Source organism: Camponotus floridanus, unplaced genomic scaffold, assembly GCF_003227725.1.
Source record: "Camponotus floridanus strain SB8 unplaced genomic scaffold, Cflo_v7.5 scaffold67, whole genome shotgun sequence".
Taxonomy (NCBI): Eukaryota; Metazoa; Arthropoda; class Insecta; order Hymenoptera; family Formicidae; genus Camponotus; species Camponotus floridanus.
The window spans coordinates 205,696-222,618 of NW_020229835.1; the positions used below are offsets into that span (position 1 = coordinate 205,696).

At 41.5% G+C, this 16,923-nt stretch overlaps 1 protein-coding gene across 3 annotated transcripts in view; it reads left to right on the forward strand.

The window, feature by feature from the left end:
• The window catches only part of LOC105248542 (GATA-binding factor C), a 96,418-nt gene that overhangs the window by 65,238 nt on the left and 14,257 nt on the right, over positions 1-16,923 (forward strand). For all 3 annotated transcript variants that reach the window (XM_011253389.3, XM_025413460.1, XM_025413459.1), the window contains exon 5: positions 12,199-12,333. In XM_011253389.3, the coding sequence (XP_011251691.2) occupies positions 12,199-12,333 (135 nt within the window). The remainder of the gene's footprint in view (positions 1-12,198; positions 12,334-16,923) is intronic.

Below are 16,923 nucleotides of genomic sequence, written 5' to 3' on the forward strand. Positions count from 1 at the left end.
ATAATGCACAATACGATCGTCATACCGTGACACGTGCGCGATTACGTATCCGATTCCGGAACGGTGCTCTCTCTCTCGCGCGCGTTTCGAATAATTGTTCCACGTGTGACGTAACCGCGGCACAATGTTATAAAATCCGCCCGCGCAGCACGCCATTATACGCACGCTCGCGTGCGCATACACGCGCGTTCGTGTACGCTGAGAATCTTGGTATGGGTGGAGTACGGACCGGTACTACCGGTATTTCTTGTCGGGAATCTTTTTTTCTTTTTTTTCTTTGGCAAAATTTCCAGAAACACAATACATCGTTTCCGGGATATCTCATTTTTTTAAATGCGACAATACGGCATTGTTTCTCTTGATTCTTCGTGTAAAAATATTGATTAATTCCGCGATACAAGTTCCGATACTTGTACGTCTTTGTAATTAAATAATTTGAAGAAATTTTAATCGAGATAAAACAAAAGAAATTTGCCTATGGCGGCAAAGTGAATTTTCTTAGCTGTGCAAACAGAGAAGATATTAATGTCTATACGTGACGTAAATATGAGACTTCATTTGTAGCAAAATTATCAAAGCTCTTACAAAGAAGCATGGCATGTTGAGATATATTAAAAAATATTTATATATAATAAATATATATGCAATATAATAAATATTATATAAGAATGTTATATAAATGTTATATAAGAATATTATATAAGAATATTATATAAATGTTATATAAAGAATATAACATTTATATATATTTATAACATAATGTTATACAGAGTAGGCCATTTTAATCTACGTACTGAAATATCTCAAAATCCATAAATTTAAGACAAAAATGTTTCAGACAAAAGTTGTATGGTTTTAAGGAAGTCATAAGATGGTGTCATTAATTTTACCTTGAAAAGTCGTTTGAAGGCCACGTGAAGATCAATTCTAACTTTTTAAATGGGACACCCTATATACTTTTGCATATTCTTATAGGTTGCCTTGAGAGCTTTCCAAAACACTATAATTAAACATTCTTTCATAAAATACTTTTCGAATTATGAGGCTTGAAATAATTTTTTATTTTACATAAACCATATCATATTTAGTAAAATATTCATTTCTCGATTATGTTACCTTAATGTTTTTATGTACAAAATAATGAGAGTAATCAATTGGTGTAAAGAAAACATACAGTTATTTTTAAGAAAAAATATGGAATTGTTAATTGCAAATTACATATTTTTTCTTCGAAACAACTATGTGTTTTCTTTACACCAATTGATTCCTCTCATTATTTTGTACATAAAAGTATGAAGGTAAGATAATCGAAAAATGAATATTTTACTAGATATTTTATGGTTTAATGTAAAATTCAGAAACGATTTCAAGCCTCATAACTCGGAAAGTACCTAATGAAAACTAACTTAATTATAGTGTTTTGGAAAGCTCTCGAGATAAGCTACAAAAATATACAATAAAAAATATAATGTTCTATTTAAAAAATTGAAGGCGGCCTTCATGTGATCTTCAAATAACTCTTCAGGATCAAACCAACGGTACCCTCTTATGGCCCCCTCGAAACCATATCACTTTTGTCTGAAACATTTTTGTCTTAAACTTATGGATTTTGAGATATTTCAGTGCGTAGATTAAAATGGCCTACCTTGTATAATAAGAATATATTATATAAATGTTATAAAAAGAATATAATATATATATATATATATATATATATATATTTATAACATAATAAATATTTACATATTATTATAATAATACTTTGTAAACCATGCAATGGAAATTTGATTGGAAATGCCTGATTCGAGAGAAATATTTCTCGACGACGAATATGATAGTACTTATTATGTGGGACGCCCTGTATGCATATTCATTTGCATATAAATATATATACATGTGTATATATATATTTGCAAGCAATTCCGTGAGCCGGCGTTCTTTGGGCTCGCGCTGATTAGAAAGGCAGAGTGAATCGGCCAAGTGCGCGGCGTGGTCGCGCCACGTCACGACACGGTGAAAATCGTTTGCCTCCGTGCGATCCCCGTCGTTCTCTCCACTCCGGTGGATGGAAGATGAGTGAAAGGTTAGTTACTCGACCAAGGTCTGTTCAATGTCTCGTTTCAGCTTCTCCTCGGAATAGCGACGCCGGGAGATTACATACGCGCATGTACGTGGGTATTCGTAGCCACCCGTTAAATGAGGCCGGCTCTCGCGCGCACTTTGTAATAATAATCGTAACGTAATGGTATCGCGCGATGCGATAATAATAATGCGATAGGGATCTGAGACACACACAGATACACATGTACATCGGCCGGCTCCGGATCGGCGATTTATAATGTATTATTGCGACAAAGTTCTCGCAGCCAGTTTTAATAGAAAGCTCACGCGGCTCTCCGAGGGAGAGAAGGGAAATAACGCGATTAGTCGTAATGAGATTAATTGTAAAAATCGGACGGACGGTACGGAATCGCGTTGCGTCACCCGCGCAGCGTGATATTTCAAAATTAAATATTAAACGCCTCTATACATACAGTGTGTCCGTATAATCGTTGCACGTCAAGTAGGAGAATTTTTATCGGAACCGTTTATTTTAATGGCTCGGGGCCGCAATTACCGAGCAGGTCTACTCGAGTGCATAATGGCAAATCGATTATAATGCATTTTCCTCGACGAACACCGTCGTCGCGAGGCGTATCATTGCACTGATAAAGAGGAAAAAAAAATCCGAGAGCGGATTTCGAGAAATTTTGACGCCGCCAAGATTTCGACGGCGAGTCGGAAGGGGGAATTTTTTTTTTCACGGTGACCCACGACGAGGTGCGTGTTCCTCTCGAAACGGGTCGCGAGAATATACCCCGTGTACATCCGAGCACGGTGCACGCGTGTTACATCCAACGCAGGCTGTTTATCATATAGATTGGCTACCATACTCCGCGGCAGTTAATGGCTAGGCTCTCTCCCGTGTCTCTCTTGCCTTCCCCCTCCCTCCCATCTCCTCGCATCTGCCCCGCACTAACGTGTATCGATACCGAGGATCGAGCACACCTTGTGGAAGAGGAACGCGGCGTGTCCAGCTGGCGTGGGACACGCCGAATACGATGCGTGGCCCCCTTTCTCGCGGTTCGTTAATCGTCTCGGTAGACAAAGACGTCTGATTGAGAAATATATATATATATTTTTTTTTCAAGAGAGAAAGAGAAAAAATTGAAAATTAAATATAATTAATATTCTCATAATTTTCTCAAGAGAGAAGAAAGAGAGAATTAAGAATTAAATATAATTAATTTTTTTTTCTAATAATTTTCTCACGAGAGAGGGGGAGAATTAAAAATTAAATATAATTAATTTTCTCTAACAATTACCTCAAATTAAGTACAACTGTTTTTCTCCAATAATTTTCTGAAATTAAAAATTAAATAATATAATAAAATAAAAAGATAATAAATAATATAATAAAAATATAATAATATAATAAAAATTTTCTCTAACAATTCCCTCGAATTATAAAAATTAAATATAATTAATTTTCTCTAACAATTACCTCAAATTAAGTACAACTAATTTTCTCCAATAATTTTCTGAAATTAAATATTAAATAATATAATAAAATAAAAATATAATAATATAATAAAAGTTTTTCTCTAATAATTTCGTCGAATTAAAAATTAAGTGCCACTAATTTTCTCGATTAAAATTAAATACTAATAAAACGAAACAGTATTGTAAGAAGGAGATACACGCGATAATTTCAGCTTTCATCGCGCGTGTAACAAAAGCCGATGTGGAGAGAATAAAATGTGTACGAAATGATAAAAATGCAATTCTCTCCATTATTCGACTGACAATCTAGCGATTAATTGACGTAATTATGCGAGTGCATTGCCGCGCGTGCGATAAAGTGGAATTAGAAAGATCGTAATGTATGCATATGACATGCACGGAGCCTTACAACCTTACTTTCCACGATTCTCGGAACTCTGTAACGTACATGTGCGCATGGCACACGTCCTTGAGGCTTCAATAAACGGATGATTTCGCGCGGAATATGTAATCGCGGGCGGAGAAAAATCGGAAAGGGAGAATCGAAGGTGCGCGATCGTTTAATAGGCGAGACGTGTGCGTACGAACGACCTTACTTTCCGCTGGACGTGCCATACTCGGCGCTCTCGGAGCAAAGAGGACCAAGACTGTGCCACTTTTCGCCGCGGAAAATTATTTTCTTCACATCGCGCAGACACGGACACGTCTCGCGACACATCTCGCGAATGGGGTGAATCGTCTCGTTCGCTTAAAAAAAAAAAAGGCGACAATTAAATTGGAGAGGAGCGGAATCGTCGAGAATGTCGTATCGATCCGTCGAAACTGGAGCAACCACGCATCCTCTTAATGAAACTACACGTAAACCTCGCGAGTAACAGCCTTTATCGAGTAAATGCGACTTATGTAACATGGTCGCCGTCGACTAATCCCTGGGAACGACTCCAGGCACCACCACCGTCCGGATCCTGATGCGCTCCTCTTGCACGGACCCGAGCTTTGTTTGTACCCCACCCTAGACCGAGGGATAAATAGAGAGAGACGAGGGGGAAGGGAAAGAGACAGAAGGTGCTGAAGCAGGGGCGAGGGGAGACGGAGGCTACGTGTGCCGTGCACCGAGAACGCGCTAGTGTTAGGAATGTGGTACCACTACTTGTCACAGTCACAAGCGCGCACCACGCCGCCCACAGCACCGTCCGTGCATTATATTATCTGTGTACGAAGCAGACCGTTGAGAGCGAGGTAGCGAGCACATATATATGTATGTATATACGGTGTCCCATACTTGACGAATCAGCCGTTAATGGTAGATTCCTGAGACCATTTGGAAACGAAAATCCTAATAGCAAAATGTTGAGAAAGATGTAGTTTCGGCGCTACAAAAGATTAAAGATTACCAATCGGCGCGTTACATTCTCCTGGTTCAGGAATAGCGCATCAAGAGGCCCGCGTACAACACGATAATATCGATATCGATAGAGGGATGAATATAAGATGAAAAATAGGACATTTTTATAAAGTCTTCCTCAACATTTTGGTATTAGAATTTTCGTCTCACACCCTGTATATACCGGGTGACGCCGCCTCGGGAGGGTGCGCTTCCCCTGAGAGAGAGAAAGAGAGAGATATACGTGTACATCGGGACGCCATCCGCCATTTCGACTCACGTGCTCAAGGAGTGCTTCCTCAAGAAAGAGAGAGAGAGAGAGAAAATCGATCGCGATTCCGCAACCTGCCGGTCAGCGAAACGCTCGCATTTCCTCCCGAAGATCGCGAGGTGGAATCCGGTGCAGCTACTTTCGAATAATAATAAGAGCAAGCGCCGCATCGAGAGGAGTCGGTGAGTTCGACGAGAGAGAGAGAAGGAGGAGAAGAGACACGGGATACGGAGAAATTAGCCCTCTCCCTCATCTTCCCGGATCCTCTCACTCTTACGCACACATTCTCGCATCCCGCCCCCTATTATTTATTCCACCCTACCGCTGGCAGCCGTCGCTGCCGCGCCATACGAGCAATTTGTATCTCCCGATGTGGAGAGAACAATGTTTGTACCCGAGCGTGTGTATCTCGGCGTCCTCCCGCTCTCCCTGCCGCTTCTAGTCACGATTTAGTCAAGGATACACGGGCGATCGTTATCGAGAGGCTGCGCTCGTAAAACGATAGTCCGCTCGCGACGGGATTTGCTTTTTCGCAGAGAGGGAAAAGAAGAAGGGAACGAGGGAAAGAATCGTTTCGCTCTCCGGAGATCCCGAGAAATGAAAAAAATCGGTATCTCGTCGTACGACGATCGACCAAGCCCCGCTATTGCCGCGAGTATAAATCGAACTCTCCCTCGCATCCCCCTCCTACCCCTCTAGTCCGATCGGAGAAGCTGCGAGTGCACGAAACCGGTACCACGCGAGCCGGGACGATTTTTCAGAGTTAATTGTCAGCGCGTTATCGATCGGCCGTGACACGCGACACGTAGCGAGTAGGTAATTATTGTCGAAATGTCGATCGGACGTATACTTGGAGAGGAAGAGCGAGAAAGACAGAGAGATGACGAGACGAGCGATCGATCCTCCCTCTCGCGTCTTGTGACGAGATCGGCTTCTCGAAAACGAGCAGAAGACACACTCGAGGTATCATTAATCACTGGGAACGGCTAATTTGATTATTACTAATTTCCCAAGAAGGGGGAGAGAGGAGATACACGATTGCATCAACGTCAAGAGAGATCCGATACGTACCGATCTCGGCGATTTAGAAGATAATTATATGCTTTGCGCGCGAAATGTATTAATATCCTATAATAGAAACGAGCACGTCTCTATAAATATGTATGTAAGGAATCTTGCTCTTTCAACAAGGTTTACTGAGAAAAAAATCTGGTTGCATTAATTAGAATTCTTCTTTCTGTTGGAAAATGGACGAACCAGAATTCTTGGGATTATCAGATGAATCTGATTAATTTCTTCCTGTTAAATTTACCAAATTTTCGGGTTCATAATTCTAAACTCGCCAGCCAAGTCGTCTAAAATCTTTTCCATCTCAAAAGTCTGTTTAATATTCTGAATTCCAACAAGATTATTGGATAAATTCAATCCAGATTATTGAATAAATTATTTTAAGTTCAGTTTGTTAGAAATTAAACTGCGCTGAGAAAAAAATCTGATTGCATTAATTAGAATTCTGCTAGATTCAACCAGTATGTCTGTTGGAAAATGGACGAATCAGAATTCTTGTAGGAATTGCCAGATGAATCTGATTAATTTCTTCCTGTTAAATTTACCAAATTTTCTGATTAATAATACTAAACTCGCCAGCACCAGATCGTCTAAAATTTTTTCCATCTAATCTCAAAAATCTGTTTAATATTCTGAATTCCAACAAGATTATTGGATAAATTCAATCCAGATTATTGAATAAATTATTTTAAATTCAGTTTGTTAGAAATTAAACTGATAAACAGTGATGCAAGAAGAGGATGCAGCTCAAATATACACAATCAGAGAGCTAGCGTCCTCTTTCTGGCACTACTGCTTGTAAGAGAAAAAAAATATACTTTGGATTTAATGTTAATACTAGTTCTTTATATACATTTTATGGCAAATATTCAACACGAGTTAAGTTAAGAAGCAAGCAAAGAAATTAATGTAACAAGAAATTTGATAGATCCAATCAGAAAATACTAACCAAATCCTTATAGTAAAATCTATTAAACGTTCTAGTTATAAAAAATCGAGTCTTATCAGGATAACTAGAAATTCTTGTTTGATTTAACCAAAATGCCTTCAATCATATACATCTTGTTGGTACAATCAGACGATTTTTCTCAGTGTTGGAACCAGCTTCCAATAGCGCTCTATTGAAACATATCGGCGGCATCTTTTCGAATGGCTTCTTCATCCGGAGAAGCGCCAAGGATCGCGTGGTAGTTGTATATTATCGCGAGTCCGGTCATTAATCAGCCTATCAGGCTAATTAATAACGCGTAATGATCCGTTCGGCGGATGGATCTCGTGATTTCAATGAACTCCTCGCATCGATATCGGTAGCCAACTTGTGTCCCCTCTCGTTTCAAGCTTCTCGGGATTAAGAGCGCGTTAAGGATAAGGGATAAATCGCGATAAGCGACACAACATACAACTTCTATCATTTTTTTCCCTCCTCCTCGGCAACTTTGATTATTATTATTTTCAAAACTCGAGACGATTAATCGATGCTCCCCGACTATTATCGCAGGCTAATTGAATCGTTATGACTCGTTACCGGTCGTGAGAGAAACGCGTGGGACTTGGGGTCTACCTGCGAACTTGTCTACACGGCTCGCCCGTCGAATGGGCTGTCGGACCGGACGTCGAAGCCGATAATCCAGTTTTCAATTTCGAGAATGACGTGCTCTCTCCGAGTCGCTTCGTTCATTCGCTCGCTCGAGAGAGGCACGAAGACCGATGGCAAATAAAAGATACGATTCGCCGATGGACGAAAAAAGAGAGGGAGAGCTCTTTCCTTCACCTCCTCTCTCCCCCCCCCTCCTCGAGACGTCGAGGAGAGTCGATGTACGCCGTCGGGGTGGCAGGGAGCGAAATAAAACGAGCGGAGGAAACGCGAGGTCGAAAGAAGCGGCCGTGAAGAAAAGGAGGAGGAGATGAAGAAGAGGAAGACGGCAGAGGAAGACTGACGACGGTTGGGGAGAGGGGGGGGGGCAACGGAAAAAGAAAGCAAGAGGAGGGAGATATAAAATAGGAATAAAGGAACGAGAGAAACGTAGATCGCCGCGAAACTTCAGAAATGTCATATCCGTCAGTGTCCGGGGCTCTGCCTTCTGGAGGCAACCGGTTCCCGGCAAGCGCGGGATGATAAAGTATTGTCCAAGCGCGAGTCCCCGATACGCAATTTACCGGGGGGCTCGTTCCTCGCGAGAAGGAAGAGGGAGATCTCGTGGAATAATTAATAAATTCGATATTGGAAGAGGAAGAGAGAGAGAGAGACGCGAGGCCGGAATCGGCCAGCTCTCTTTCGAAATCGGACGAGGTCCCCGCGAGAGCCGGGGTCCAGACTCCTCCTGGTGTGTCCCGCGACAGGACTTGCGAGCGAGATACTTTCAGGGGATACTAATCGCCCAGCAATGCGTGCACGATCGTGCCAGACCGGTCGTTCTCTTGTACGAGGGAACGCTCGCATACCGAGTCGGCGATACCTTGAGAGAGATCGCGCAGAAGGAATAATCCTTCGGATATAAAAGCGACGTGCGGAGTAGACTTGTCTTGTTTTAAATGCAATTAAGTTTCCCGCAGTCGTTTGTAAATAATTTAAATTGAATTAAAACGTAATTATCACAGAATTAAATAAATCAATTAAATAAATTGATAATTGCCTTAAATAAAATAATTAAATAAATTAATAATTGCATCAAATAAAATAATTAAATAAATCAATAATTGCATTAAATAAAATCATTAAATAAATCAATAGTTGCATTAAATAAATTAATAATTGCATTAAATAAATTAATTATAACCGAATTAAATAGGTAACTTAAATTGAGTTATAAATTGATATATAAATTCTAATCGACGTTTGCAATTTTATCATAAAACTCACGGGAAAGCCGAGTCCAAAGTCCACAAAGTCGTCGAATTATATTCTCCATTTGCTAATAATCCCCCCCTCTCTCTCTCTCTCTTCCTCCCCTGAAAACTCGCCGGTTTGGAAACACTCGGCAAACCCCGCGTTCTCGTTTAATAACCATTAGCCGCGTGATGGCCGGTAGGTGCCGGCGATTTTCGGGGTGTCTCAGTCCACCCTCCCCCTCGCCTCCCTTCGAAGGGGGCGAGAGTGTCAAAGATCTAGAGCAGATAGCGGCGCGGCTATATTGATGAGGTGGCTCTCCGCGTATCGATTCCGAGACGGAGGGTTTTCTCCGGGCGCACCCCCTCCTCCCCCTTCTCTTTGTTGCGCGCCCCCTTGTTAGGGTTGATTAGATCCGCCAGATAAGGCATGATTACACACCGTCGCCACCGTACGTCCCTCCTTTCGCCTCCCGTTCTTTCACCTGTCGACCCTCGGTGCTTCATTCCCGGGAAATAAACAAAGGTCCGTTCTCGCGATGGACGTCGGGAAAAGAAAACGGATCGAAGGAAGCGGATGGGGTTTTTTTTTCCTATCCATTCGTATATCGTGAATTCGTCGCGCGACGATTGATGGGCTTGTTGCGAGGTGAGGGGGAGACGAGAAGGTTTTCGTCAATCTTGAACCGTCTTCGAAGACGACGGCAACCGATGCAGTTGACAGTTGCGCTGTGTTTATCTCCCGATCTTCGAAAGTTTCTTCCACTCGCTGCACAATAAACGCGGGCAGAAGCGACTCGGAAACACTCGATCACGCACCGATTCGCGAACACGAGTCCCTGAATTTGACGACGAGACGCGAGAGCGCGCTTGAAAAGGGGAGGTTTTTCTCGCAACGTTCGTTGAGGTGCTCTCTCTCTCTCTCTCTCTTTCTCTCGAGAATTGGTACTGTCTCAGAGCTCATTGTGCGCGACGCAACGTACGGGAGGGCGGGACAAAGGGAGAAGGGGATGCACGCGAAAGAGCTATCCCTCTCGCTCAAAGAAATTTCAATAAGCTCGCTATTATGCGAGCGACGGGGTGGGGAACGGGGAGGGTGGTTCCTCTATTTTGTGCTTTCGCCGACAATGACAGGCAGGCAGGCAGGCAGGTATACTCGGCCGTCCTGCCTTCCCGAGCGCCGGGGTGCAGTGTCATCTCGAGGGGGGTTAAGTGGTTTGCGAGTAGGGGGTGAACGGGAGAGAGCGGAGGGTCAAAGGTGGGCGCCTCTCGAAGAAAAGAAACATCTCGCGCGCGCGCCATCCCTTATCTCTCCGTCCCTTATCTCGCCGAAACGATCGTCAGGGGTGTCCCGGTGCTTTAAATAATAATATGACGTATTAATAAAATGTACCACATTTGACATTTTTTTATATTAAAATACGAGAGGTGGAAAAATATTTTCGACGGAGAGAAAATCAAGAAATGGAAATAATTTTCCATCATTTTATCCAGAACATTGTTGTAATATTACAGCAATATTGTAGCAACATTTTAATATTGTAATATTACAGCAATATTGCAGCAACATTTTAATATTGTTGTAACAATGCAGCAATATTGCAGCAACATTTTAATATTGTTGTAACATTGCAGCAATATTGCAGCAACATTTTAATATTGTTGTAACATTACAGCAATATTGCAGCAACATTTTAATATTGCTTTATAGCAATATTAAAATGTTACAGCAGTACAGAATGTTGGAGCAATATTATTGATATTATTGTAACATTGCAGCAATATTGTAATATTGCTTATGTTACAACAATGTTCCGTGGTGTATGGGTTATCTCTACTCGGCTATCATAATTCGAAGCCTCGAGACGGCTTGAATAATATCGTCTCGTCGTATCAGCGTCCAATTTGTTTCGACCAGACGTACATGTTGTGCGACGCACTTGGAATTTACCCGCGGCGCACCGTTTTCGGTAACAGTATCGTCCATTAACGGTTAAGTGGTTCAGCAGGAAGAAGCAGAGGGAGGAGGGAAAGGACGAGGATAAAAGTGAAAGGTAGATACGTGTAAACCGGAGAAGAGGGTATTATAATACAGATTCAACGGCGGTGAGATACCTGTGCTCCCTCCCTCTCTCCCCCCCCCCCTCTCTCTCCATCTTCCAGCTCACGTTCGCGCGCCGTTTCGGGGAGAATAAGCCGCGGTTAGTCCCCGAGGGATAAAATGGATCCGCTTCCTTTTTCGTTAAGTGTTTGTGCCACTCGTATGCGTCGACGAGGTGTACAGGTGTTTTCGGGGCCGGGGTTTTCTTTTTTTTCTCGAGAATGGGAGACTTTTCTCGCGTTAAGCTCTACGCACACTTTGATTTTCTCGCCCCCTGTTCCTCTCGATCCGAGCTATCCAGGCGAGCGATCCGGAGGGATTTTCGGGGGGAAGGGGGTTGAAGCCCGTGGCTTTTTGATTCCGCTCGTAAGCCGACGGATCGAATGCGGGAGTAGATGGACTCGAGTACACTTGTATAGGGTACTACTTTACTCCGAGCGTCTTATAATCCCTTCTCGTATGGCGCAATTTTCATTCACGGCTTAGAAGGAGACGAATTCTCCCCGTTTATGCGTAAATGATACAAAAATATTTGCCGGTGAGCGCGCATTTTTACGACAACTGACACGTGTGATTTTTTTTGACAGTTGACGGGATGAAGGAAGACTCGAAGTTAATCAATATTTAATTGCGATAAGATTCTTCCTCGCCATTTTTCTAATAGTATCTTACATAACGAGATAAGGATAACTGAGATAGGCAACTTTATAACGAGTTATTGACAATCAGCTGATCTAATTCTAGCATCTAAAGGAGAGATGAGATTTTTATATATAGATTCTTTATTATTAATATATCAGAATTTTATCGCGTGTAAGATTCTTCACATTCCTCATATCTTCCTTATCAATGGAGGAAACTTTAATAGCGCGAGATAACGTGACTGCATTATTAACTCGGGTTAAATTTAGCCGAGAGAGAAAGAGACGATCGCGCGACGATCGTCAAAACCTGAAACGCTGACGTGACGGGTGTGATATCTGTGTCTTCTCTTTTCCAAAACTGTCGCTGCAGAGTGCGGCGAGACGAGCGGGCACCAGCTGCGCCAACTGCAAGACGGCGACCACGACCCTCTGGCGAAGGAATCAGGCGGGCGAGCCGGTCTGCAACGCTTGCGGGCTCTACTACAAGTTGCACAACGTGAGTTTGCATTCATTAATTATTATCATATTAAGGAATAATAGAGGTCCAGCGAATCGAAGATTAAAATTCGACATTGTGTAAAATAAAGACAAAGATGACTTTTTTTGGAATTTATTTCTCTGGAAAATTAGACATCTGAACTTGAGAAAGAAAAGAAAAGACCACCTATTTCGATATCCGTTGCAATTTTCTCTTGATTTTATTGTTGAAAATACATATTTAAATATTATTTATTCGTTTGAATACAAGATTTTATACGATTAAACGGTACATTATTCGATTCGATAGATTCCTATGATTTCTTAAACTTGAAAAGTTTGTCGAGTCAAGACCGGCAGACTCCGATTTTGCGAATGCCCTTGGATAGCGTTAATTGGTCGATTAATTGATATAAAGAGAAAGTTACTCTTTAACACCTCGATAAACAATTTGGCAATCTTGAATTAATCCCCACGTTTAGAGACAATCGCTTATTAAACAGAGCTATTCCTTACAATACCTTACGTAAAATGATCGCTAGATAACTTGACGGTATTCCTTTTTTCTTCTTAGTATATTGTATAAAAAACAAGATTGATCTCCGATCGAAATTGCCTTTTTTCCGTATTCGCGGAACACAGTGAATAATGCATTTAGTATATATTTTATTTAAAGATTCTAATATATTATAAAGACGTCTGCGTGGAAAATAGGGAAAAATATCTAAAAAAGAATCTTTGTTTTATTCTTCTTTTATATACATGCGCAGTGTATTTAACTTTGTGATTTAAATTATATTTGTTATGCATGCAATTTTCAAAAAATCTTTTCCATTAAAGTTTCATAGGATGCAACATGACAACAGATTTCTTGCAACATCAATTTTTTTAATTTAAATATCATCATATCGACATTTTGTTATAGGATAGTTTACCAACAAAATTACTTCTCTATTTTTTAAATGAGATTATATATATTTTTTCCTAGATAAATCGACTTTTCTTATCATATATAAAATTAAAGTAGAATTACAATTAACAATATTATTATATTAATTGAACAATATTAAAATAGAATTATCCGGGAAAATCAATTTATGAAATTTATAATTTATCTTGACACATGAGATATAAAATCTTGCGTAATATATTTGCACTATTTGAATTATTTGCTAATATCTTTAATAATAAACAGGTTCAATTCATGTGATTCTATTTTTATAAAAGTACACTTGCAAGATACTTTCTTAAACGCATGCATTTTTTTATATAAATTAATTCAGCTCATACTTTTTATCGAAAAAACTTAAAGTTATCGAAATGCGAATACTTTTTACAATTATTATACATTTCATATTAAACTAAATTATAAATTATTTCTCGTAGATTTCTGATAATTATAATAATTATAATAATTATAATAATTCTGCCTTGATATCTTTATGAATGATGGAGAATCTCGCAGTCTTATGGAAAAAAGGTATGATTCTGCTCCAAAAATAAAAATAAAAGTATCTTCAAAAAAATACATGCTATAAATCTGTTGCATCATATTTCCTTCTTGAAACCGTGAGACTTTTATCGAAAATATTATTTCGATAATTATATACATAATTGAGATAATATAAATCACAAAATTAAATACCCTACTCTCTATATAAGGAGGAACAAAAATAAAGATTCTCTTTTACAAATCTTTCTTTTCCCAATCTTATATTCCCGTCTCGAGCAATCGCGGGTGGCCGTGTGCAAACACAATACGTACAAAGGTCTCCCGACAATAAAGGGGCACCGTCGTTGTCACAGACAGAGACCCCCAGTGTTGTACCAACAATTAGGATGCTTTCTGGTTTGCCGGACGTGGTCCTTACACACGTACAAGAGGGAGAGGGTGGAGCGTGCTCAACGGCGTGTGACACCGGAAGCGCCGGAAGCGCCGGAACCAGGGGACACGACAAACGTGATCGAGAAAGAGTGAGGAAGGGAGAGGCGCGAGGGAGTGGAAGAACAAAGAGAAAGAATTTCGCGTATCTCTCTCTTTTTTTTCGTCGGACGTCGAATGCTTCACCTCCCCCGCGTCGACGTTGCTGCTTCCGCGGGACAGAAATCTCAAAGACGACCGAGAAAAACGGAGCGAGAGCGTGTGGGCGGTGACCTTAATAGACGAGACACGCGTCGCGACGGTCTTCTAGCGGAGGAATTCAGCGAAATTAACGCATTCACGAGATGAAACGTCGCGTGCCGTCCGCTCGTACCGTTGTTTTCGTTTCCATCGCCGATAAACGGGCCGCCCGATTTCCAAAGAGAATTATTATCGTTACAGCTTTGCAAAAGATGACGTTTCCTGGATTTTTATCAATTCGTTAAAAATTTATTTAATTTCTTTCAAAAAAGTTTTATATTATTTTTATTGAAAAAAAAACTTTATATTATTTTTATTGATTATTAGAAATATTTAATTCGTTTTCCAGAAAACGCTTAATATATATTATCTTTATTGATTTATCGAAAAGATTCAATTTGTTTCGAAAAAGTCATATTATTGAATGAAACGTAGAAACAAATTTCAAAATTCATTTTCTATTTTTAAAAAATTTCTCTAACTTATTATCCTCCCTGTAGATCGATCGGAGGAACGAGACGCGTGTTGATTGCGTTAAACGTCAACGTGATAATTCACGATCGTCTTCCGATCTCGCCAAGAGCTCGGTCTTTATCGCGACGAGATTAAACGGGCGATAAGAGGGGGGCAGGGGGAGACAGCGAGATGAGAGATGGAGAGAAAAAGCTGCGTAAATTCGTACCGGGATACCGCACAGTGCGTCGCCTTGTTTCCGGCGACGAGGAGGGGGGGGGGGTTGGGCGAAAGAACTGGCAAAAGACAGAAAGCCCACTGTGACACTGGGGGGGCGGGGGTTATGACGAAGGGGGGCAAGGGGAGCACACGTGACGAATGTCCGTTGGCGGCTCGAGGCCCGCTCGTGCAGAGAAATCGCGAGCCAATTAGCGCCGCAAATGAATCCTCTTTCACCCGAGTTCACCCCCCCTTCCCCTCCCTCGGCGCGGCACACGCTCTCCCGAGGGGGAGCCCCTCTTTTCCCTCGGCCTTATCGCGATTAGCTCTCTCGGGAGAAGAGAGATCGCGCCAGCTGGAAATCAAGATCTACGAATATGCCAGACACGCCGAAGACCCACGCGGGAGCGAGGGGGGGATGGAAAGGGGGGGGCAGGGGAGTCGCTGTCGCTCGTGCATCTCGGGAGGATGAGGAGGTCCCTTCCCACGAGCTCCCCGATTGTTCCTCGCTTCGGAAGAAACACGCGTTTCCCGAATACGCCCGCTTCCGCTTCCTGCGATGCACGAGGATCTTCGGGGATTCTTCTAAAGGGGGGGCAGAGGCAGAGGAGAGGAATCTTTGGTGGACCGAGAGAGGGAGAAAGGGAGTAATTTCGCGTAGAAACGTGAGGTAATGGATACTTGGTACCGCGAGACAGTTTCCTTCGTGTCGCGGACACGAGGTCTTTTTCAAAAGCGACGCACAAAAAGGGACCGCCATTACACGGCGGATCGGGCAATGAAACGCTCCTCTTTGGACGAGGAGCGGAGGCAAAAGGTCGACCATCGCCGCCAAGCGTTTCGTTCTCCCTCTCCCCCCCCCTCCCCCTCCGGGAGAATGAAAAGCCGGATCTTTCTCCAGCCGGTAAACCAAGTATCGAGTTGCCATTGTGTGTCATCGAGAGTCTCTGGGATACCCATTGTCAATTTCTCTCCGCCGTGGAATCTAATTCCCTGTCTCTTCTCCTCCCCCTCCCCCTCCCCCTCCCCCTCTGTCTTCTCTGCCTGTGTCTCTTCCGCGAATCAACTTCTCTCCGGGAATCACGCAGAAATGTGAACTCGATCGTTCTGCTTTAGTCTGCTTTGAACGGTCTCATGTAGGATTCAGAAATACTTGTGTAAACTTTGGGAGTGAGTTCTTCTTTACACTTGAGGAAGAAAAATGTCCGGAAGTGCCTGAATTATGAGTTATAATATATCGAGAGATGACATTTAACACTTGAGATTCAACTTGTCGATCCAATCAATTGCCTAATTATCATTACTGTAGCCCTCTACAAAAGATTACATTCAACGACGAAAACACAAATGTCATGTTTACTTCAAACTGACAGAATACATTTACATTGATATAATAATGTAATGAATCTTCAGTTCAATTGCTTATCTATTCATAGTTAGTAACAAATATTCAGAATGTCCTCTATTTTATTCAATGCATCGACACTTTGGATCATGAACTGTTGCGCTCTTTAAAGACCTCAAGATTGCGATATCCAAACGTTGAATCTTTTAATTATAATTCATAAACCAGGCACTTTTAGACTATGATATTTTTTCTCCAAGTATGGAAAACTCAAGTTTGTACAAATATTTCTGAGCAATTAACAACAAATATTCATAATGTCCTCTATTTTATTCAATGCATCGACACTTTGGATCATAAACTGTTGCGCTCTTTAAAGACCTCAAGATTGCGATATCCGAACGTTGAATCTTTTAATTATAATTCATAAACCAGGCACTTTTAGACTATGATATTTTTTCTCCAAGTAT